The sequence below is a fragment of the Puma concolor genome, chromosome B2 (assembly GCF_028749965.1).
Source record: "Puma concolor isolate L17-30 chromosome B2, mPumCon1.1.hap2, whole genome shotgun sequence".
Lineage (NCBI taxonomy): Eukaryota > Metazoa > Chordata > Mammalia > Carnivora > Felidae > Puma > Puma concolor.
The window spans coordinates 146,062,175-146,085,879 of record NC_141671.1 but is presented as its reverse complement, the minus strand read 5'-3'; the positions used below and the strand labels follow the sequence as shown (position 1 = coordinate 146,085,879).

At 48.0% G+C, this 23,705-nt stretch overlaps 1 protein-coding gene across 1 annotated transcript in view; it reads right to left on the bottom strand.

The window, feature by feature from the left end:
* Positions 1 to 23,705, bottom strand: part of IGF2R (insulin like growth factor 2 receptor) — a 104,252-nt gene that overhangs the window by 65,252 nt on the left and 15,295 nt on the right. The window contains exons 2-5 of the mRNA XM_086708267.1: positions 18,074 to 18,213; positions 7,756 to 7,877; positions 5,984 to 6,082; positions 1,606 to 1,738 (exon numbers count right to left, since the gene is read on the bottom strand). Of these exons, the coding sequence (XP_086564393.1) occupies positions 1,606 to 1,738; positions 5,984 to 6,082; positions 7,756 to 7,877; positions 18,074 to 18,213 (494 nt within the window). The remainder of the gene's footprint in view (positions 1 to 1,605; positions 1,739 to 5,983; positions 6,083 to 7,755; positions 7,878 to 18,073; positions 18,214 to 23,705) is intronic.

Below are 23,705 nucleotides of genomic sequence, written 5' to 3'. Positions count from 1 at the left end.
AGCTTTATAATCAAATTTGAGTTACAGATCCATTTAAGACAAAGACTCTGCCTATCTGGCTTTTTCCAAAAGAACATTAAAAGCTGTCTTCAGAGAACAAAAGAATGATGTAAAGAGCCTGACATAAAAAAATCTAAAATTATCACTAGTCACTTCTAGTGAACCACGTATGTGGTATACTCACTTTTTAAAACTGTTTGAAAATAATCAAAATGGGGGGGCACCTGGGAGGATCAGCCGGTTAAGCGTCCAACTCTTTAATTTCGGCTCCGGTCATGATCTCGTGGTTTGTGAGTTCGATCCCTCGCATCGGCTCTGTGCTGACAGTGCTGAATTCTCTCTCTCTCCCACTCTCTCTGCTCCTCCTCCCCCTCCCTCTCTCTCTTTCAAAATAAACTTAAAAAAAAATCAAAATGGTATATAACGTATTTGTACAATTCAAAGAATAACTGTAAACTCATGTACCGACCACCCAGCCACACCCTCATGTTCGGAGTTTATTTTTAAATTTTTTTCCGAACGTAGGGGCACCTGAGTGGTGGCTCAGTCAAGTTAAGCAGAAGACTCTTGGTTTCAACTCAAGTCAGGATCTCAGTTTGTGGGATCGGGTCCCACACCGGGCTCCGTGCTGACAGTGCGGAGCCTGCCTGGGGTTCTCTCTCTCCTCCTCTCTCTGCCCCTCCACCATACACGCACGTGCTCTCTCTCTCTCTCTCTCTCTCTCAAACTTAACACATTTTTCGAAAATTCAAAACAACTAAAAATTTTGTCCCGAGCTTTCCTAAGGCCAAAGTCCCACATACTATGTGAGAAACAGGAACTTCAAACACTAAAAACGATCTTAATTTTATTAGCTAATTACCAGCAAGATTTACGGGGGCACGACTACTGCTGGCACAACAGGAAGACAAGTCTCGGCCTTCGGGACTAACACCTCCTCGCCCCTGAAGAACGCACAGAGCTGGAGTTTAGAAATTGCTGACAGAACAAAGGTTTATTAGTAACAGTTCTCAGGGCCCCATTTAGATAAAGGCCATTTACAGCCTTCAGTTAACTGAGCAAAGACACCCACGCTTCTCACACTGCTTCTGGCACCTGTAGAGAAAGCCGGGCAAGAAGCTGGCTTGGGCTAAGATACGCGTCACGAGCAAGTTCCCCAGGTCACTTGGCTGTCCGTCTGTCCCTTTTGCCCAGCCTGCAACACAAAGCCGACAGACTGGGGTGCACACAGCTGGCTAGAGACCCTCCTCCCCACAGCCCTCCCAGGAGGGCTGACTCATCCTGCTCCAGCAGGTCTCGGGGCGCCCGGCACACCCACCCTATCCGCCCTCCCCACCATCTCCCTGGAAGTCAGCTATGGGGGAATCCTGGAACCAACACGTCTGGCAGAGAGAACACACTGGGATGGACCAACGGTCTGGACAAGATCTGCAACGGAATCAGAACTGACTGGGAGCCCCGGGGGTGAGGTTATGCACATCTTTCCGGTAGGTTCCTCAGGGGGCCTACTCAGTGACACGGATATTCCAACTAGGAAGAACGGCAGAAGCGCAAAGATACCGAAGCCTTCTGAGAAATCCTTCACCACCACCCCCCCAAACCTACCTATGTCTCTACAAACGTTGATGAACAGAGAAGTGTCCGGGTCAGAGTCATCCACCAAGTAACCTCCGCTAATCTTGATCAGTGGATTTAAATCGTGCTTCTTGAACTCTCCATCAAAAACGTAGCACGGCACCTAGAAGAGAGGAAGAGAAGCGGTCTTGGACACACAGCTTCTTCCGCTACCGGCCAGGTGGGGCCTGTGGCCAACGTCTCCACTGTCGGGGTCCCCGGCGACAAGAGGAACAGAGCAAAGGTCGACAAGAGCTTCAGCGGCTGTACATTTAGCACCACCCACTTTCCCTCACTACTGCCCAATCCCAGCAGCACGCTGCCAGGAGCCTCCCGCTTCCTTTTTCTTCCTAACGCTAACGTGTATTTCCGGGCACTGCCATCTGCTGACTCGCCAGCTTTCTCCCACGAGAGAGGAAGCTCCCTGAAGACAGGGACTCTGTCACTGCTGTGGTCCTAAGCGGGAGGCTTAGGATGACGCCTGGAACCTAACGGGGCCTCCCGAAACACCTGTTCAGGAACATATGAAGACACGTTCCTCCTCTGCACATCTAATCCAACGCTTCCTGGATTCTAACCTAGGCCCTCTCGCTCATCTCAAGGAACTAATGTCCTCTTATTTTTAAAATTTCAAGGAACCCACTAGAAGACCCTGCGCTTTACAAGGTCTACCTATTTCTGAAGGCAGAGCATTCAAGCCCAGAGATGCGCCCAAGAATAAAACAGGCCCTGGTCATCTAACTGACATCATGTACCGCCACGTCGTCTTTACGGAAATACCCCTTTAATCGCCCTGCCAAAGAATGCCCAAAAATTCACATTCTTGGCAATCGTTTTTTTAACGTTTATTTTTGGGAGGGGGCGGGGAGGGAGAGGAGCAGAGGGAGAGGGTGACACAGAATCTGAAGCAGGCTCCAAGCTGAAAGCAGTGAGCCCAGTGCAGGCCTAGAACTCAATGAACCACAAGATTATGACCTAAGCCAAAGTTGGATGCTCAACCAACTGAGCCACCTAGGTGCCCCTCAGTGATCATTTCAAAGTCATCTGCTACATCACTCTCAAAGGATGGTTTTCCTAAAATTGACTGAAAAAAAGACTGAAGCTATTCACAGGCAGATCTATATAACAAAAACTAACTGCTTACTATTTAGCTAAAAAATTATTCTTAGAAAGATGCTATCAAACCCGCAGGAATACTCTAACCTACTAACCCTTTTTCCCAGTCCTGTTCTCAGAGATTCAGGGAGATCTAATGGATCAAATCAAACAACCTCGGGGGACACAAGAATTCCCTTCAGCCAGACCCCCAAAGCGAACTCCCCCAACGCCCACAGCATTGATCGGGGGTCTCTCTGATGACTGAGGGGGCCGGCGCCTCCGCTCCGGGGACACAGGCACACCAAGCCAGCAGCAGGGTCGGCAGGCCAGATGCCAAGCCTAACGCTGCATCCTGCACAAAAGCGGCCAAAACGAAAGGTACTGCTGCAGACAGTGACTAGGTTCCCGCGAGAGCGACCACGGTGTCCAGAATCCTACAAACCGACAGCCCGTCATCCTCCGGCAGGTTAACACAGAAACAGAACTCGAGCAGGGAGCGAGCCGGCCGGTGAGTGGGTGGGAACGGGAGACAGGGAGCACCTCTCTAGTGACCAAAGGAAGGCCTGGGAATGAAGGGAGCAGCCTGGAACACGGCGGGAAGGAAAGCCGGGGCCATGTGTGAAAGAACTCGTAGTTCCAAACTAGCTCAGTTTCACCGACAGACTCGAGAGATTCCAGGAAGTGAGGTCCACAGACACCCAGCTCAAGGCAGTTTTAGCAACTTCTGGCCGGCTCGCTACTCCAGGAAGGAACAGAAGACACGCCTAACACAGCGCCCCACAGAATTGGAGCGTGCGTCGGAAAAACAGTGAAGGCTCCTGGGGAAAGTCCTCCCCACTTCCTGCTCCACTGAGCAGAGCAATGGAGACATTCATAAGAGCAGGAATGTAGCCGCCGGGAAGGAGGTCGCTTGCCAGCTTCAAACACCACACAGTGAATCAACCTTGTTAGCACCATACGTACATTAGCTGTATTTATGTAACTCTGGTAAGAACACTGGCATGCCAGTTCTGAATTTCCTGTGTTCCCAAGAGTGCCATGGTAAGGGGACGTCCGTCCGCGATATTTTAAAGAAATTATCTTAAAAAAAAAAAAAAAAACCAACCAGGATCCACTAGACAAGCATTATTCCGCCAGCCTGTAGAGCCAGTGTCTGGAACTCCATGATATTTGCCCACCAAATTCTTCTAAACCTGACAAAGCAAAACTGACAGCAGAAATGAAATGTGAAAACCAAATCTGGTTGGTTTGTTTACATGAAACATCTACTAGTTTTTGAAGTGATACCACAGCCCGTAAGGTGTAATCAAATCTTACCAAAAACAGAGAAGAGGAAATCTACTTGATTATGATTCACTAACAGCAATGGCACTGCTTTTTGGCGGCCACCGTCCTCTTCCATGCTTCCTGCCTCAGTTTACCTGTACCTGAGGCAGGATGAACCCGGGTCGTGAATGAAGACACGCCCTCCGCACCATAGGTCTATGGGTTCTCTGAAAGCAAGAACCCTTTCAAAATTTAATGAAATTCCTACTTCTTGGCCCATGACAGGGCGTCGATAAATGAAAACTGAATGAATAAAGCCCCAGCTACCAACCAGACCTAAAGAGAGTATCACTGAGGACAAACTGTATGGTGCTCATGATCTTTACGTCAGCTTCCAAGAGAAATGAAATGTCACCGTTTTGAGAAAAAACGAGGGCTATACCTCTCCCTTAACATACCAAAATCTAATTTAGAACGGGGGCCCACTCAATTTCCCATAAAGGGCGACAGAGCACGTTATTTTAAGCTCCGTAAGTCACATAGGTCTCTGTTGTTGTTCTTTGCTTTTTTTTTTTTTTTTTTAATCCTATAAAAATGTAAAACCTGTTCTTAGTTCTGGGGCTGCACAAACACAGGCCAGGGGGCAAGAGTTGGTCCAGGGTCTGCAGCCTGTGACTTCTGACCTGCCCCATGAAGAAACCAAAATCGGCTGCTATTTATGAGTTTATTTTGAGAAGCGATTTTTCCCCAGGTGGTGGGAGACACAACTGTCAGCTCAGCGAGGCAAGGTAACAGGACGCACGGGTAACACCGGAAAAACAGGCGGCACTCTCAGGCTGGAAACCAGAGCCCCAGAGGACGTGTGTGGGGCCCAGAGAGGTCTGAGGCCCCAAAGAGAGCAGGAGGCATGTGTCTCTGGGTCCCGGACATGTTTTTCCTGCCATTCACCAATACATATTGGCAAAGAGCTTAACCCAAGTGTTAAAATTCGAGGTTTAAGTGTGACCCGGTCTCCTCAATGTCAGTGTCATTTTCTTAGGCATTCATTCTTTCCACAATGGAACTTTCTCGTTGAGTATTCCTTACGCTCCTCTCCGGGAGGCAACATTTTCCCTCTGCCACTTTCCTATCAGACTGTCTTTTCTTTTAAAGACTGCCATATTTGAAAGACCACTGATAACTTATTCTCTTTAACTTAATTTGGCTTTATTTTCAAAAAACAAACATCTCTCTTTTCACCCTCCTTCAACGGCACTATCTTAGGCCATCACGGAAAATAACAGATGGCCCCCCATCTGTCACTTCCTAGAACCTGAGAGAGTCTGTGAACCGAATCCTTTGGAACACACAACTAACGGAGACACGTGAGAGTAACAACCCACGAAGGCTGTCGTCTAGGTGAGCACAGGACACCACCTTTCAGACGCGGGATGGTGAGAGGGGAGGAGCAGCAGGGGAGTGCTGTCTGCTCTCAGCGGAGCCAGCTCCAGAGTCTCTGGGCTCAGCGAGAGGATGCTTCATTAATCACCAAAAATGACTTGAGCAAACACCAGGAAAAGAGTGGAGGGAGCGACAGGAGCCATCTAAGTCTCTGAGGTGAACTGGCAGAGAACTGAGGGGCTAGGAATGCCTGGCCTGGACTCGGAAAGCGTCCAGAAGCCGCCCCACGGTGGGGGAGAGATGGGGCCAGTAGGAAGAGGGAATCCGCTGAACACAAGCTCAACCACGTTAGTCACCAAGTTGCGCAGCACCAGAAACCAAGAACTAACTAACCGAGTAGATGCTGAGCCAGTCCATTTCTAATCATATCCTGTGATGTTTTAAATGCCCTGTTCTAAAAATAAGAACCACCCAGCCTCATTTTAACAATTAAATCATACGGTTATCTTTGCTCAAATGGAATCTGAAAACTAAAAAAGATTTTGACCCCAAAAGGTTTGCGTCAATATTTCAACTCTTAAAGGTCCCAGAATGTCAAGCACGTGACCTTGAGCCCCCTCGTTACCTCTTTATTAGCTTTAAATATGTCTTTCTTGCATGCTGCAGTGGTCCTCCACTCGAAGTAATGCACACAGTCTGTCGCAGTTACAAATTCAGGAGTTCCCTATTTTTAAAAAAATTAAAAATAAGTTACGATACTGCATGATGTAAGGGTTTTTTTTTTTCCTCCCTTAAAGTTAGAAACAGTAAAGGCTAATGAAAATTTGAAAGCAGAAAGAAGAGGGGGAGGAGGGAGGACACAACTGTTTTAGTTAATCAAGGTCATCAAGAAGTTCCCAAACGCAAAAATTATGAGACAAAAGCTTCATGAAATCATGCTGGAATTTTGGTATAATCGGTCCAAAACTGTTCTACTGCCCCAACTATGCAAAGCACAGTAAACTCATGGGATGCAATCCTCAGAGCCCTTCCACTCTCAAACTCCAAATGTTCTCTTAACCAAATGCCAACAAAATCAAAGCCAGAAAATGTGACCTCATACTTCCTGTAAGCTGAGGACGGACGCCCATCTGGACCCGACTGAGTTCACACACCAGCCTCGCTTCAGACACCCCACACTCAAGGGCAGCCCCTCCTAACAGACTGCAACCAAGGTGGACTCCAAAATGGTCAACCACAGCGCTGCTGGGTGATACGCGACACAGAATTTACCTCCATACGCCCACATGCAAATCTAGGGAGTTCTTCGCAATTCTGGTTCTTGTACGGTGAACTCAGAATTCTTGAGGGAAGTTAGTTAAAATTAAAGCAGCAGCTAGCTTATTCTGTAGCACAGACCTCCATATTTCATATCTCTGCAAACAGATCTTTTTCCAAGGTTTCAACATAGACAACAGTGCAACTGGCAGGCTGGTCCAAAATTAACAACGTAAGTTCTATTTTTAAAGTTCTTCAGAGGAGACATTATAGGTCTGAAGATGCAGGAAGTCACAGCACCAAATTCTAAAATGATACTTTAAAGCAAACTGATACCCACATTGAGTTTCACTCAACCTTATTTTTCTAAATACTTGCATTCTTACTCTGATTAGAGAACATTCATAAGACTTGTATACAAATTGCTTCTCCTAGGATGAGTACTGGGTGTTGTATAGAAACCAATTTGACAATAAATTTCATTTAAAAAAATAAATAAATAATAAAAATAAAAAATAAATTGCTTCTCCTAAAAGCTAGCAATTATTCACTGACAGTCCCTTTCTGAACACTAGAGATTAACAGCAAAAACTCGCATGCAATATACAGAGGATAAGAACAAACATCATGCTTTAAATAATTATTTATGTCCCCTTTCGATACTAGCAATACTTGAAAAAGTGATATTAGTGGCCATTGTCTGCTGGCCAAGGCTTCTCCTAGATAGATGTTGGCCTCTCCAATTTAATGTAAATGAGAAAACAAAATCCTTTTTTAAACAAATAAGTGCATTGCCCTAAAAACTACCATAATAAAATGCTATGAAAATAAGTTTTAGAAAAAAAATTATGCCTGCAATGTAAATGTTCAGCAGTGTTTCGAGTTTAAACATGCTAATCACCTTGAATTGTAGTTTTATACAGGATGTAGGTCAAGTTTCACTTAAAAGTTGTAACTACAGGCTAGGGTTTGTTTATGTATTGGTTCTTAATGGCGATGGCGTTTTGGTTGGGGTTTTCAGTTTGTGTTTTTAATTTTGCTCACTTATTCTTCCCGGAATGACACTGTAGTAAGAATGTCCAACAGACAAACGTTTTTAACAAAAGGAAAGAACGTTATAAAGGGACTGTGCAGACTCACCAAAGTTTTCCCACATAAGAAGGTGATGCTAGTCTGGATTTTGTGATTTGTGTTTTGCTTACAGGTCTCTGTTGTATTGAATTCCAGAAGAGATCTGGTTGCAGTTTTCAAAGAAGAATCACCTATTTGGAAAGGAAAGAGCATGAACAAGCTATAAAACATTCATGACCATAAAGCCATTTCCGAGCATAAGCAAATTAAAAGTGGTACCATAATTCATCTGAAAATTCATAAACTTACAGGCTGTCCCTTCCCCAGAATTCTCCAGCTGAGGAATGGCATCTCCATCCACCCAGCTGTTCAAGACCCAAACACATTACATGAGTCCCAACTTTCTCTCATCTATCACATTGAGTAAGTTGGAAAACTCTAATGGTTTTCCCTCCATTTCAAATCCATCCGCTACTCTCCACCTCTACTACTGCTGCGACTAAAATCACTACCATCCCTCACCTACGCTCTGGCAGCAGCATAGAATTGGTCCCCTTGCTCCACTCCTGACCCTCACCATCCTCCCTCCCCATCCACCTCGACAGATACAATCTCCAAAAACATAAGTCAGAATATACGTATAACTCAACTGCTCAAGTTCTTCAATAAATTCCCATCGTATATACTATCAAAACAAAATTTTTTTCTTTCAAATTTTTATTTAAATTCTAGCTAGTTAATGTATAGTGTAACATTGGGTTCAGGAGTAGAATTTAGTGGTTCATTACTTACACAGAACACCCAGTGCTCAACACAAGTGCCAGCCTCAAAAATCAAAATTCTTTAGAATGGCCAACAAGTGGAGTGATTACATTTCAGTTTTCCTGGTATATTACTGTAATAATCCAGAATAAAATGTCTATTCCATACCAAATACTGATAATTGGTATAAGCAGATTAGGACAAAGAGCACAGACAGATATGTGTGAATCAAACCTTGATATGTGACAGAGTAATAGATCAGTGGGCCAAGAAGAGACTTTCAATAAATGGAACTGAAAACAAAATGGAAAAAAGATAAAAACTGGATCCCTACCTACCACTGTACATGAAAATCAACTCTAAAGGAATTAAATAACATCAAACACCAAACTTTAGCTAGAACTCTTGGTAGAAAACATAATTACCTTTTAGATCTTAATGTAGGAAAAATATTTAAGACTCAAAAGCATTAACTCTAAAATGTCAATATATTTGACTCAGTAAATTTAAAATTTTTTTTTTCAAACGTTTATTTATTTTTGGGACAGAGAGAGACAGAGCATGAACGGGGGAGGGGCAGAGAGAGAGGGAGATACAGAATCGGAAACAGGCTCCAGGCTCTGAGCCATCAGCCCAGAGCCTGACGCGGGGCTCGAACTCCCGGACCGCGAGATCATGACCTGGCTGAAGTCGGACGCTTAACCGACTGCGCCACCCAGGCGCCCCGACTCAGTAAATTTAAAAGTTTACATTCACCAAAAAAAAATAGCTTAAGGAAAACAGAAACAAGTTTTAAACTGGGAGATACACAGAACTGGCAAACTGGCAAAGAATTGGCATCAAAAATATATACATTCACACACCCAAAAAAAAAAAAAAAAAGGAAAGGAAAAAAATTTTATAGTCCTAGAAAATGAAACAAAATAACCTCTAACTGAAAGAACATACAAAAAGAAGACAATGAGGAAAGACCCACACCTAGTCATGTCGTGGTAAATTTTAATATCAAACGTAAAAATTCTAAAGCTTCTAGAAAGGTAGAATAGGTCACATGCAATAAATAACCCAATATAAAATGAACCAGATATGACCAAAGGGAAGAAAACCATGTCAATAAATACACGAAGAGATGTACAACACCCCTACTGATCAAGGAATTACATATTGAGAACACATGGCATACTGATTACAACCATCCCATTGACAAAAGTTGAATATCAAGTGTTGGAAAAGAGATGGCCTAGCATGCCTTTGTTGCCTCCGCATGGCATTATGTCCTAATATCCGTGTATCCTGTGACCTACATATTCAACTCTTATGTATATACACAGAAAAAACCATACACATATACGTATAACAAGAAACAAATGAAAGAATATCTCATGTTCCTCACACTAGCAAAACCGTGGAAACAACCCAAATGCCCATCAATAGAACCATGGATAACTTACCTTTGGGAGAGCCACATAATATCACAAAAGTGTTAGTAGGAACAAACCATGGTGAAAGATAACAATACGCTCCATCTTTAGAAACATAATATTGTTGTTACCACTTTAAGGCCCCCAAAATTACATATAGCATGATCTATGCTTTGTATAGAGTTAAAAATATCGGGCACGTACACACACACACACACACACACACACACACACACACACACACACTTTTGAGAGGCAGAGACACAGAGACAAAGAAAAGGAAGAAAAATTTAAATATAGGCTAATTATTACCCCCAGGGAAGGGAAACGGTGGCAGGGGGGAGGGGTGGTGAGGAAAACACAGAGACAGTGGTTATTCTCAGGTTCCTAGATTCTGTTAGAGATGGGGTTCATTACATTATCCAAAACAGAAATAAATAAATTAATTAATTAAAAAACAGAAAAAGGTTAGCCCACGGATTAGTTATGACTGCGTATCATAAACTCAGGATTATAAGTGGTCCATTTCGATACAAATACCTGATATCTTTTTGTGAAAAGAAATAAAGGAGGAAGAAGAGGGGGAGGGGTCAAAATTAAGATGCCAGTGGAGAGAGGATAATGGATTTCAGAGCTGCCCCCAGAGCACCAGGCTCACAGTACACTGGTTCTTTCTCCTGACTGCCTGCCCGCCTGTCTCTGTGCAAAGGTCCACCTGAATCGCTCTCTCCCCTAAAATTCCCGGGATCCGTCCGAAAATCTTTTTCCTCGACCAAAAGAGCACACAAGCCCAGAGGAGTCTCCGGGACCGAGGACAGCGCCCCGTGGACAGCGCCCGTAAGCCCCGCCTACGGCAGGCGGGCCTAGGGCCGGGAGACGGGGCGGGGCTTCGACGCGCCCCTGCAGCGCTGCGCTCCAGGAGACACGGAGGGCGGGCAAAGACCACAGGAAGCGGCAAGCGCTGTGGCCAGAAGGGGGCGCTCACAGGCCGCAGCCCCCCCACCTTGAAGACCCTCCCCCGCGCCTCCTGTCCCCCCACACACAGCGGCCCCTTCCGGCCCTGTGCCCAGAGCTCCCGGGGGCTCCTCATAACAGCTGGGTCCGCCCTGAAAAGGAAACGCGGAGGGCCCTGGCCTCGGGCTGGGAGGGATCCAGCCAACCTCTGCCGCCGCGGCACTGGGCACCAGCATCCCTAAGCGCCAGGCCCCCATCAGCATCGCACCCGCCTGTCCACCTCGCCTTCTTCCTCTGCCCACTCCACCCGGTGGCCGGGACCGGCTGCCAACCGGGGCACTCGGGGAGAGGCCGCAGCGAACCGCGGCAGACAACCGCGGCAACCGGCCAGCCTGGCCGTCCTCCCCGGACGAGAGCCGGGTGAGGACTGCGGGGCCGCGGCCAGCACGCCAGGCCCACGGCCAGCTCCCGAGGACGGCGCCAAATGGGCTGGGCCGCGCTCGCCGGGCCCGCCAGACCGCGCCGGGTCCTCCAGACCGCGCGCCGGGCCCGCCAGACCACGCTCTCCAGGCCGGGTCCGCCAGACCAGACCGCACTGGCGGGGCCCCACCAGACCAGACCGCGCCGGGTCCTCCAGGCCGCGCTCTCCAGGCCGGGTCCTCCAGACCAGGCTGCGCGCGCCAGGCCCGCCAGACCGCGGTCTCCAGGCCGGGCCCGCCAGACCAGGCCGCGCTCGCCCGGGCCCGCCAGGCCGCGCCGGGTCCTCCAGACCGCGCTCTCCAGGCCGGGTCCGCCAGACCGCGCTGGGTCCGCCAGACCGCGCGCTGGGCCCGCCAGACCGCGCGCTGGGTCCTCCAGACCGCGCGCTGGGCCCGCCGGACCGCGCCAGGCCCGCCAGACCGCGCGCGCCAGGTCCTCCAGACCGTGCTCTCCAAGCCGGGTCCGCCAGACCAGGCCGCGCTCGCTGGGCCCGCCAGACCAGGCCGCGCTCGCCGGGCCCGCCAGATCGCGCCGGGTCCTCCGGACCGCGCCGGGCCGCGCGCGCCAGGTCCTCCAGACCACGGTCTCCAGGCCGGGTCCTCCAAACCAGGCCACGCGCGCCAGGCCCACCAGACGGCGCTCTCCAAGCCGGGTCCGCCAGACCAGGCCGCGCTCTCCAGGCCAGGCCGCGCCGGGTCCTACAGACCCTGCGTACCAGGCCCGCCAGGCCACGCTCACCAGGGCCCGCCAGACCGCGCCGGGTCCTCCAGACCGCGCTCTCCAGGCCAGGTCCGCCAGACCAGGCCGAGCTCGCCCGGGCCCACCAGACCAGACCGCGCTGGCGAGGCCCCACCAGACTAGACCGCGCCGGGTCCTCCAGGCCGCGCTCTCCAGGCCGGGTCCTCCAGACCAGGCTGCGTGCGCCAGGCCCGCCAGACCGCGGTCCCCAGGCCGGGCCCGCCAGACCAGGCCGCGCTCGCCTGGGCCCGCCAGACCAAACCGTGCTTGCCGGGCCCGCCAGGCCATGGCGAGTCTGCCAGACCTCGGTCTCCAGGCCAGGTCCCCCAGACCGCGCCGGGTCCGCCAGACCACGCGCTGGGTCCGCCAGACAGCGCTCTCCAGGCCGGGCCCTCCAGGCCGCGCTCGCCCGGGCCCGCCAGACCAGGCCGCACTCACCCGGACCCGCCAGACCAGGCCACGCTCTACCGGCCAGGCCGCGTCCGGTCCTCCCGACCCTGCGCACCAGGGGGCCCGCCAGGCCACGCTCGCCCGTACCCGCCAGACCAGGCCACGCTCTACAGGCCAGGCCGCGCCGGGTCCTGCAGACCCTGCGCGCCAGGCCCGCCAGGCCACGCTCGCCCGTACCCGCCAGACCAGGCCACGCTCTACAGGCCAGGCCGCGCCGGGTCCTGCAGACCCTGCGCGCCAGGCCGCGCTCACCAGAGCCTGCCAGACCAGGCCGCGCTCCAGGCCTACCAGGCCTCGCCTGCAACCCTCGGCGCCCCCGGCCGAGCCCAGCCGAGCTCGCAACTCGGCCTCGCTGAGGCCGCAAGCCCCAGCGGTCCCAACTTCGCAGGCGGCCTCAGGGCCCACCGCACGGCCACCGGGCCTCCCCAACACCTCGATCAGGGCCTGTCAGACAGGCAGACAGCCCTCCCCGTGCTAGTCACCAATGTGCTCCAGCAAGGCTTCCCCCGTTACCCACTTTCCCTTCTTTATCGTGTCGTGTCCTTCAACGTGTACTATTCACGTGTCCTTTTCACCAAACGAAGAATCCTCCTCGCTGCCCGATTTTTCCCTCCAGCTGCTGCCTCATTTTTCTGCCCCTCTTTGTATTAACACTCTTCAAAAGAGATTTCTATTCTTGCTACCACCAATTACCCTCCCCTCTCTGATACTCCCCCCTCCGTCCCTTGCACTGGCTGCTCCCCCAGAGCCACCTGACTCCCTCAGCTCCAAGTCTTTGCTTAAATGTCACTTTCTCAGCGACACTTACCCCGTTTAATATTCTTGAACACACACACTCCTGAGACCTCCAGCACTCCCGACTGTCCCTCCTTTTCTCTTTTACATCCATCATACTCTAATACGCTACCTAGCCAGTGTTTGTGTTTGTCTCCCACTCAACTACTAGTATGTAAGCTCCACAAGAAAAGGGATTTTTGTCTGTTTTAGTGACTGAGTCATTCAAGTATTTGTTACAAATAAATAAATGAATATTAAGTGTTGGCTGTTTCAAAATATAATTTATACATATATCTTTTCAGATGTGACTTAACCAAGTAAATCAGAATAAAATATACAACTTGTTCAACTATCCCCATATAGTTAGGGTGGGCCAGCACATTTGCCACAGTTAACAATGCTACCAAAAAAAAAACACAAAAAAAAAAAACTTGTACAAAAAATCTGTATACAGTACTAATTCCTCTACTGGTTAAGATTTACAAAAGTAGGTTATGGGAATCTGGGTTTTAAAGTCTAACAGATATTATTGCCAGACTCTCAGGAGAGGCTGTAAGACAGAAACAGGAGTTCTATCTAAAATTCTCCCAGATATCATCTTAAATATCCAATAGAATTATATGTTTTTTTTAAAAAGGAAAGAATACAGGGCTTAAGAGGAAAAGAGATTTTCACATCTTAGGAGTCAATGATGCAAAATTCAGTGCAGCGATCAACCTGAATGACTGTCATAGATTTCCCCCAGTGCGCACAAGAATCAAACCATCCAACTAGCATCTGAAGTCAGGGGCCAGCCTCCTGAGAGTAAAGGAAGTCACTTGATGCAGCAACTACAACCGGATTCACTGTGTCCTACCCAGGTCACCAGCAAGAAGCCGGTCAGAATCCGAGGCTTTGACGGTAAGTAACCGCAATTACCACCCTTCCCTGGTGGGTATGTTACTTCAGCTACATGTGCTAACAGGTTTCCTGAAGTAGATATACATAGTTTTTTAGCCCTCAGAAAGATTAACTCAATTAAGGCCAAAGAATTAACATTTGGGATGTCAGGAGGAATGTGAGCATAGTATTTCTACCTACTTGCAATGTTCAATGTTATGACTCCAACCCACAGGTTACAACTGAGTTGCAACTGATTGAGACGGGTGACACAGTACTAGAACTTAGAAATTCTAAGAGAATTTCAGGCTTATGAGAAGTTTCAACTATTAAATTTATAATTATTGTTAGTGCCTAAGTTCTAACTTTCAGATCAGACATCTGAAGTACTTTAAAAGGAAATCAAATAGGTGAAACGTATATGTCGTTTTAAATTGCGGTGAAGGTGGTTCAACTAGGTCGTAAACAGAACCAAATGTTGTTCACGGGTGCCCTAAAAATGGCTGCTGAACTTTGCTAGATTTATATACGTAGCAGTACCGTTTGCCTAAGAAAGAACTAACTCAAGACTTTTTAAATCAAAACTGATGTAGTGTTGTTTAAACCAAAGTTGAGGTCTTACTATCCGTTTCTAAGAACAGAAACGGCCTTTGTGGGCACTAACGCACATCGATGATTACCTTCCCAAAGGGTTACAGAACCACCATCTTCCCGTTTAAACTTCTGCACATTTTGATAGAAGAAAAATGAGATTTCATTATTGCTTTAATTTGCATTTATACCTGGCTTACGAATGAAGTTGTACTGAGCATCTTGGATTTCTTCTACTGTAAACCGCCAGTCTTCAGACTGCCATTTTTCCTTGGGTTCTTGGTCCTTCGCCTGCACCCCGCCCCTGCCCCCACCCCTGACCTTTTTTTAAGTTTATTTACTTATTTTGAGGCAGGGAGGGGCAGAGAGAGGGAGAGAGAGAATCCCAAGCGGGCTCTGCACTATCAGTGCAGAGCCTGACACGGGGCTTGATCTCACAAACTGAAATCATGACCTGAGCCAATACCAAGAGTTGGACAGGACACCAAGAGTCACCTCGGTGACTGAGCCACCCAGGTGTCCCAGGCTGTGTGTTTTTCTAATCATTTATTAAGAGAAGCTCCTACCACCCCTAGATCATATATCTATTTTGCTACATTTCTTCCCGATGTTCTAATCATTTTATTTTAATTTTAACTGATCTGTAATTTCTGTTATAGGGTACGAAGGAGAGGTCTAAAGCTGTTTCCTAACAGATAAATTGCTAAATTACACCCAAACTTTTGGTTATACATTAACTTCTCATACATATTTTGATCTATTGCTTTCCGAGCTTTTCTGTTCTCCTACCTATTGGGAGCTCCAGTTTTTGTAGCTGTTTTCAGAAGTCACATTTTTTTTTCCTTTCTAACAAGTTCACAGGGAGTTAGTTTCTCAGCTGCCCTCTCAGAGCCGGGAGTTCAGACTTCCCACCGTGGTTCCGCATATTACCTCTCGAACCGTCCGATGTGACCCTATAACTCACAAAGCAACACGGCCTCAAATAAGGACACAGGCCCTGGAGCTTGCCTGTCAGCATTCACGTCCATAATCATGCAACCTCTGACAAGCTCCTGTATCTATTCTGTGCTTCAGTTTCTTCATTTATAAAGTCAGGGAAATGGAGTCACCTACTTCAAAAAGTTGCTGAGTAAGCTAAAGAAGATATTTTACTTAAAAACATAATGCCTGGCACATAAGCGCATAACAAATTTAGTTATTATTTAGTTATGAAACCAAATTTTTTAAAAAATTTTTTTCATATTTATTTTCGAGACAGACAGAGTGTGAGTGGGGGAGGGCCAGAGAGAAACAAGGCGACAGAGGATCGGAAGCAGGCTCCAGGCTCTGAGCTGTCAGCAAAGAGTGCAACGTGGGGTTGAACCCATGAACCATGAGATCATGACTTGAGAAGTCGGACACTCAACTGACTGAGCCACCCAGGTGCCCCAAAACCAAATTTATAATAACACAGTCGGTTATTTCTATTATATAATACAAATTAGCAGAACTAGATCTGACTCAAGATTATCTCCGTGCTAGTGTGAAAGTCATTTGCACCCGCTTTTACTACTTTGCTTTCTTGAGCTGAAGGACAGGGCAATGCTGAAAGTCTCCATTATCCAGCATATGTCCTCTCCCTCTGGGAGCGTGAAGTTCAGGGGAAAGTATCTGTCGTGTGTGTCTGGGAGTAAAATGAGACCAGAAACTGCTAGTTTGTATCTTAATCAACCTGTAACTTGGCTTTCAATTCATCTAGTTACCTCTGGCTTCTCCCCTTTAACCAACCTCTCCTATTCCATTGGGCCCAGCTTCCTAAAAATGCATTGTATCAGATCACCTCCCCCATTACTGTCACACAGAATCTATGATGGATCCACTACCAACATCTCAGAAAAGATCGACTCTCCCGCCTGGTTTTCAAAGCCAACTCAGCTTGGTCATTGTCAAATTCTGTCCAGCCAACCTAACTTCACAAATCATACCTCTAGCGATTTACTTGTCTGTATCCAATATCCATTTGCTGCACTGTATTTCATCAGTCGGAAACACTGTAGTCAAATATTATAGTGAAGTCAAGAGGAAAACTACCTTTCCTTTTTCTGGAAACCTGAGTAACACTGACCAACAGGCCCACTAGTGCCCTCCTTCATGAAGCATCAAAACAGAACAGCAGGAAGTTGGCCATATCATTTGCAAGTTTTTAAATCTATGAGAAAATACAATTTGTCCAACCCATGACTTCAGAATAACATGGCGCTTTCTCAGACCTCTGTCCTGAGCCTCAACCCCCTCTTACCAGTGCTTTCAATCTAGACAGTGTCCCTGTCGGAAGAGAAGGAAACTAAGAGAAGCTGCCTCCACCAGCAGACCTCACAGACCTTACTCTTATCACTCTAACCATTACTTTCTAAAAAGCCCTTTTAACTGTGTTTAGGCGTTTTCATTAAAAATGACAGACAGAGCTACCACGGCAAGCTGACCCTCCCAACTGCAAACACCTGAGTGCCCTCTCCCAGCTACCACCCTGTCCCCAGTCACATGCAGGCCTTCGTTTCATGACGGTCCTTCACGGTCACATTGCACTGTTCAAACTGTGTTGGTCGGAGGTCACTACGGACATCCGTGGACCAACCAAGAGAAAGGGCTGCCATGTTTAGCTCTGCGCTGCGTTTCTTCCTTTAAGCCCACCCCCCACCCCCCCCCCACCCCCCCACCCCCCGCCCTTTGCTGTTCCATGTAACTTGGTAGGGCGGCTGCCGTTGGCCACCTTGGGCCCCTCATCCTCACCAGTAAGAAAGGGATCCTAACCCCAGAGGAGGGCATTTGGGGAAATGAAATGAGTCCTGGGAAAGAAAAGTCCGCACTCCTTTCTCTTGGATTGGTGGTTCTCGGGACTATTTAATTTTTAACATAAGCTGAAAACTGGTGACCACCTCTTGTCCCATGTGAATACGGACAACCGGAAGGGTAGAAGCGGGTCAGGGGCTGGGCACCAGCTGGAAGAAGTAAGTGTGAAGCAGGGAGAAAGTAAAGATGGGGTTTAAGAAAAACGTAAGAAGGCAGAGCCATATAAGAAACATCCTTCTGTATCAATAGATACAAATGTGCACAATTCTTCATGACAATAGATACAAATGTGCACAACTCTCCGTGATTGGCCAACAGTATCCACTAGATGGAAGTAAGCTAATCTGATCTCACACTGGACATCTAAAATTGTTACTTTATTATAAAAGATAAAAAATGTGTATAAGCACATATAAGCATACGTGTAGACAGCTCTATGTACATAGTCATTTTTGCAAAACGGGGATCCCACACAACCAGCAAAGTAAGGAGAACTTTCTACTTACCCACAGAGTGATAGCTGCTTGTCTTGGAGTCGTACATACAAACAGCACTTGCTTGCCCACACTGGGCAATATCCAGATTTCCACAGATGCTGATCTTATAAAGCATGTTATTTTTGGTATCAACAGCTTCCCATGTATAACTAGAAAGGAAGAAAAACAATTTGTCACTGTCACTGATCTGCCAATAATTAAGCTTCTCCCTGGCTTCACATGCAAGCCACATTTACTTAAGACTGCCACAACCTAAAAGACACACTTTCGTTAGCCAAAAAATACTAAAGTCAAACTATGTTAAGTTGAACAGAAGCCAGGGCAGAAACCACTAAATACCACCTCGCGCTGGTTCAGTCCGCCCTGAAGCTGCACAAGACTGACCATCATCAAAACACTTAAAACTCTACCATTAAACAGTATCAACTCACATAACTGCCCCAGAATCATGTTGAATATAAGATCGCAACCTTTCCAATCAGCACTGGAATGCTTAAGAGCCAAAGAATTGGTTTAAACTTTGGTTATTCTATATAAACACTAGCGATGGCATGAAAGACAGTCTCCGGTTTTACCTTTTACGGCTACAGTTCACATCCAAAGGGACAAGACAAAGTGGTGCAATGAATCAACTATTGGCTTCAAAATCAGACAAACTTTACTTAAGCTGGACCCACTACATCAAGCATTTTACAGGCATTAAAACACTCTCCGTTCAAACCTCTGCCAAGTAAACACCGAGTACTTGTTAAGGAGTCAATCTGCATACGTGGGACAAAATGATGGCTTGTCCGTTCTGTCAAAGCAATTATTCTCCATTCTCTACTCTTCCTGGGGAGAATGTTTTGTCGTTTTTGTAAAACAGGGGTCATTTCCTCAGCAAGGCTAAAGACAGGAAATGAGGAAAGCAACGAAAAAGTTCCTTGCAAAATGCAAAGATACTGTATTAATTCAACAGTTGCTGGAGAGAAGGCTTAGGAGTTGTTGGGGTGGGGGTGGGGGGGGGGGACACCTGGAGGTCGCTGAACCCTGAGACCACTGAGGTGTAGCCAGAGCTGATCTCCCCAAAGCAGCACCTTGATGACAGAAGGCACTCGCTCACAGAAGTGGCGATGCACTTCCCAGAGCCCCCTTCCGCCGGGCCTCAGGACAAAGACTCCACAACCCAGCAGGCAACATGGCCCTCCCCTGCAGGGATGTGGGCCCCCTCTCCCCCCCCCCCCCCCACCTCCAGCAGCCCTGTCCAGTAACAGACGAGCCCCAAGAGCGGGGTGGTGGCAGGCAAGGAACCAAGCATTCTCCCAAACCTAGGTGTGGGGACCGACCAAAATTTCCGGGCCAAGAAGCAAAGGGACAGGAACACCCCAGAGTGCTCCCCTAGAGGTTCTGACTGCCAGCTACTGGAAACCTGAAAAACAGGCCGGGCGGGCGGGAGGTAAGGCCAGGCTCAGAAGCAGTTACCATTGAACTAAGCTTCTTGTTTTTATTTTGTATTTTTATGTTTTCAAGCTTAGTTGACACACAATGTTAATTAGTTTCAAGTGTGCAACATGGTAATTCATTCTCTCTCTTCCTCAGGCTGTGCTCACAAGTGAAGTTACCATCGGCCACCATACAACCTGTTACAATACCGTGGACTTTATTCCCTGTGCTGTGCCTTTTATCCCCGTGCCTTGTTCATTCCGTAACTGGAAACCTTTTCCTCCCTCTCTCCTCCACCCAAGTTATCTACGCCCCCAGGCACCCCCTTCCCTCTGGCATCCACCAATTTTGAACTCAGCGTCTTTATCAGTAACCCCTTAGAGTTATCTCCTAAAGTCATGAGGGCTAAAGACAAGAGAAAATAACCCAAGTATGACCAGGCATGAGAACGTCATCAATAAAGGCCTGTTTCCTTTGACCTTCACTAGCCTTTCTTTATTCATTTGCTTCACAAATATTTCTTAAGTACTCACTGCAGAGGCACTGAGGGGTGCAGCGATGATCAGAGACCAAAAGCCCCCTGCCCTCCAGGGGAGGACAGAACATAAACGGGTAAACAAATACACAGTAAACAAAAATAAAATGAACAGGTAAGCCATTTCACAGGCTGGCACGCCAAGTGCAATGACAAAACAAACCAGCGTGGGATAGGAAATGACCAAGGGCGTACTTGAGCCTGGAAAGTCTTGAGATAGTGTTTTCCCTGGGACCCGAACAACAAAAAGGAGCAACTCGGGAAGATATGGTGGGAAGAATATTCTGGCAGATGGACCACTGCTAGGCCCCGAGGAGGGAAGGAATTTAGCACCGCGACAGAAAAGGGAAGAGGGCAATGAGGCTGGAGGGAGACGGGTAAGCAGAGCAAGCAGCAGGTAAGGTCAAGGACATGGGGAGGCTGGCTACACGGGGGCTTTGCTTTGCAGACTAAACAATGTCGTTTTGATCTAGTACTTGAAACAAAGGAAGGCCACTCAAAGACACTATGGATCTTTCCTTAAAATTTTAAGCTAGTGTTTTTATTTTGCAGAGTACTAGCAAAACTTTTTTATTAATTACAGTTAATTTTTAAAAAATGCTAATCTCTTATTCAAGAGCAACGGCCATGTTTTTCTGGGATACTAACACATCAAATCTAAAACCTTAATAGTGGTATCATGAAAGTGTTTCACAATCCTGAGTATACGAGCGAGGTACATAAAGGTATCATTTTAGAATGAATCAACTAGTAGGAATCAACTCTAAAGCAATCCACACAGCGCCTAAAATGCTACGCTTTTCTTAAAAACAGAATTCTGCTGCTGGTTTCGCAGAGGTGATATTTAAATAAGGTAGTTGTAAAAAGTGTGTGTTTAGGGAGCAGAAAAGAGATGGGGGGGAAAAAAGCAAAATGGGGAAGATTGTCTCGATTATCTGGAAATCAGTGTCCCTAGCAAGAAAATTGTTGCTCTGTCCAATTTTATTTCTTTTCTCCATTTGCATTTCCTATATGCTTTGTCAAGATTTATCAAAATGGTAAGTGGCTATGGGAGTGAGGGGCAATGAGGACCCTATGAAAGTTCTTGGGCGCTGGCTTCTTTCTGGGGTTGCCAGAGCCACCTACCACAGGGCAGCCCCTCCAGGCTGGCACCTTCAGTGACACTCACAAACCCAACCTGAAACACCCAGGTTCGAAGACTCCTTGGCCACGCCACTAAAAATGACGGAATGGCCACGGCATGTTTCTAATCTACACTACCAAGCGTCTGGAAGAAAATATTTGCAAGCTGAGCAGAAATGCAGTCTACACACACACATACACTTGCACACACATCTTGAATACGTCTGCTGTACAAACATCTCCCACAACGAGACAGGTCTGAAAGCCTGTGGGCGTCTCCTTGAATCTCTAACACCCCAATCTGCATCAAGTCTTCCAGGTCACTGTGGCTTCTACCCTATACACCACTCCCACCCCCACCCCGAGGGAAAGGACGGGGCACAAGGAGGTGTAACAAGGGAGAACCACAAAGGCCCAAGGAAGCAGTTGGTCAATGGGAAACAGCACCAGCAGCCCTGCCCGCTGTCCCAGCCTTGCGACATTCGGCCAACATCCTCAGAGGAGAGGACGCAGCCGATTCCCAGTGAGAACTGCTCTTCTGGACACGTCTTCTGTGCGAGAACCTTGGCTTTGAAACGTTAGCAAAAGCAAGACCCTTGCCGTTCTACCTCACTTTCCAGAGCGTGAAACGTAGTCAGCCGACGTCCCCCTCCCACTCTCCAAAAATCCAAATTCATTTCCATGCAAACCTGACGACTCTAGATACGCACGTAGGCACAGTAAGTCCTCTCGATCCACAGCTGTGACGCCAGCACGACTGGCAGTGCCCAACATGCAACGCTGGCTCTTGGTAGGTGTCCCCAGACGCATGGCTCCTCAGGGTGGTCACGGCCTCCCCTCCCAGAACGATGATGAGCAGGCCCAGGGCCGCCGGGAACAAAGCCGTGGGGGACCAGGACGGTGGCTCTGTACACCTCTCCCAGCAAAGCCACCGTCCTCCCACGGTCCCGAGCACCCTGGCCTGGGAGCCAAAGATCCCAAGGCTCAGAAGACCAAGTCCCCCGCCCAGAGCCACAGAGCCATGAAATGTGCCTGGTCTACCTGAGCTCCGAGGGCAAGTGCTTAACCACTCCAGCGAACTGCTTCATTTCGTTTCAATTTTCTTTTTTTTTTTTTTTTTAATTTTTTTTTTCAACATTTATTTATTTTTGCGACAGAGAGAGACAGAGCATGAACGGGGGAGGGGCAGAGAGAGAGGGAGACACAGAATCGGAAACAGGCTCCAGGCTCTGAGCCATCAGCCCAGAGCCTGACGCGGGGCTCAAACTCCCGGACCGCGAGATCGTGACCTGGCTGAAGTCGGACGCTTAACCGACTGCGCCACCCAGGCGCCCCTCGTTTCAATTTTCAAAAGCGTTTTTAACTTCGCAGAAAATAGTTTCAATTACAACACTGAAACTGACAAAATATTCCACAAAACTTTAGTTGAAGTCCTGTCGTAATAAATGCCTCCAAAACGACACACTCCGTCCTTACTGCGTGGGCTCCCAGACTGAGCGAAGCCACAGTGAGCCCATGGAAGACCCAGGCTGCCCCAGCCACAGTGGCCCACAGACCGTGCACTTGCCGAACTCGAGCTCCCCCCAGGGTTTGCACTTCTGCTCTCGACCCCTGTCTGCTTCCGCTGCTCTTCTGCACGGTCTGAACTGCCGAACCCCAAAGGTGCCTTCTGCAACCTCTTTCCTCACTCACCCGGTGGTTCCTGAGAAAGGGCATCGATCCCTGAGCCCCCTACCCACAGCTGCCCTCGCCCCCCTGCATATCCAAGCTGGGTGAGGACTCCACTGAGAAGGAGACGCATCTCACACTCACTCTCCTTTAAAACATGTACTTGGCTCAGCGGAGAGCTGCCCTTTGAAACCCCAACCAAGAGTCTCACAGTGTCACCAGGAACTCGGAAATATCCTACAATCACTCCTTCGTATCCAGCAGGGAATGGTGGAGGGGGCAGAAGTCACACACAAGGCAAATGACTTTGGACAGCTCTGATTTTAAAGTGGATCCTGCTCCTGAAATGTGCCACGAACATGGACAATTTCACCATAAAAACCGAGCACACAGGCCAAGCCCTTCCCTTAAAGAAAGCTCAAAACTGTCTGCCCCTGACTGCAATCCCACCGCCCCTGCTGAAAGTGTCCTGGACGACCACAGTCAGGCCATGTGTCTGTTCGGTGGACAGAGGCTCCATTTTAATCTCATTTGGTTTGAATTTCATAATATCCTGAAAGGTGTTGGCAGATTACCAGTGAGAAGGAGGCACACAAGTAGCATACTGTCAACCAAGCCAGAAGCAGGAAGGCATTTCCACTTTCCCAATAACACTCCAGCAAATGCCACACGCAGGGCCCGTCCTGGTCAAGAATAAACCAATCTAGGGGCAGCGACGAAGAAGCAAATCCAGCTGGCCAAACACAATCGCCTGGAGCTCAGAAAGCTTCATGAAGAAACGCAGAACCATCCCCACTGACTGAGGTCTGTCCAGAAGAAAGAAAATTCAAAAGGAAAAGCCACAGAGGTACACCTGGACAGTAGGCTTAAACTATTTGAACTTGGCATCTTACT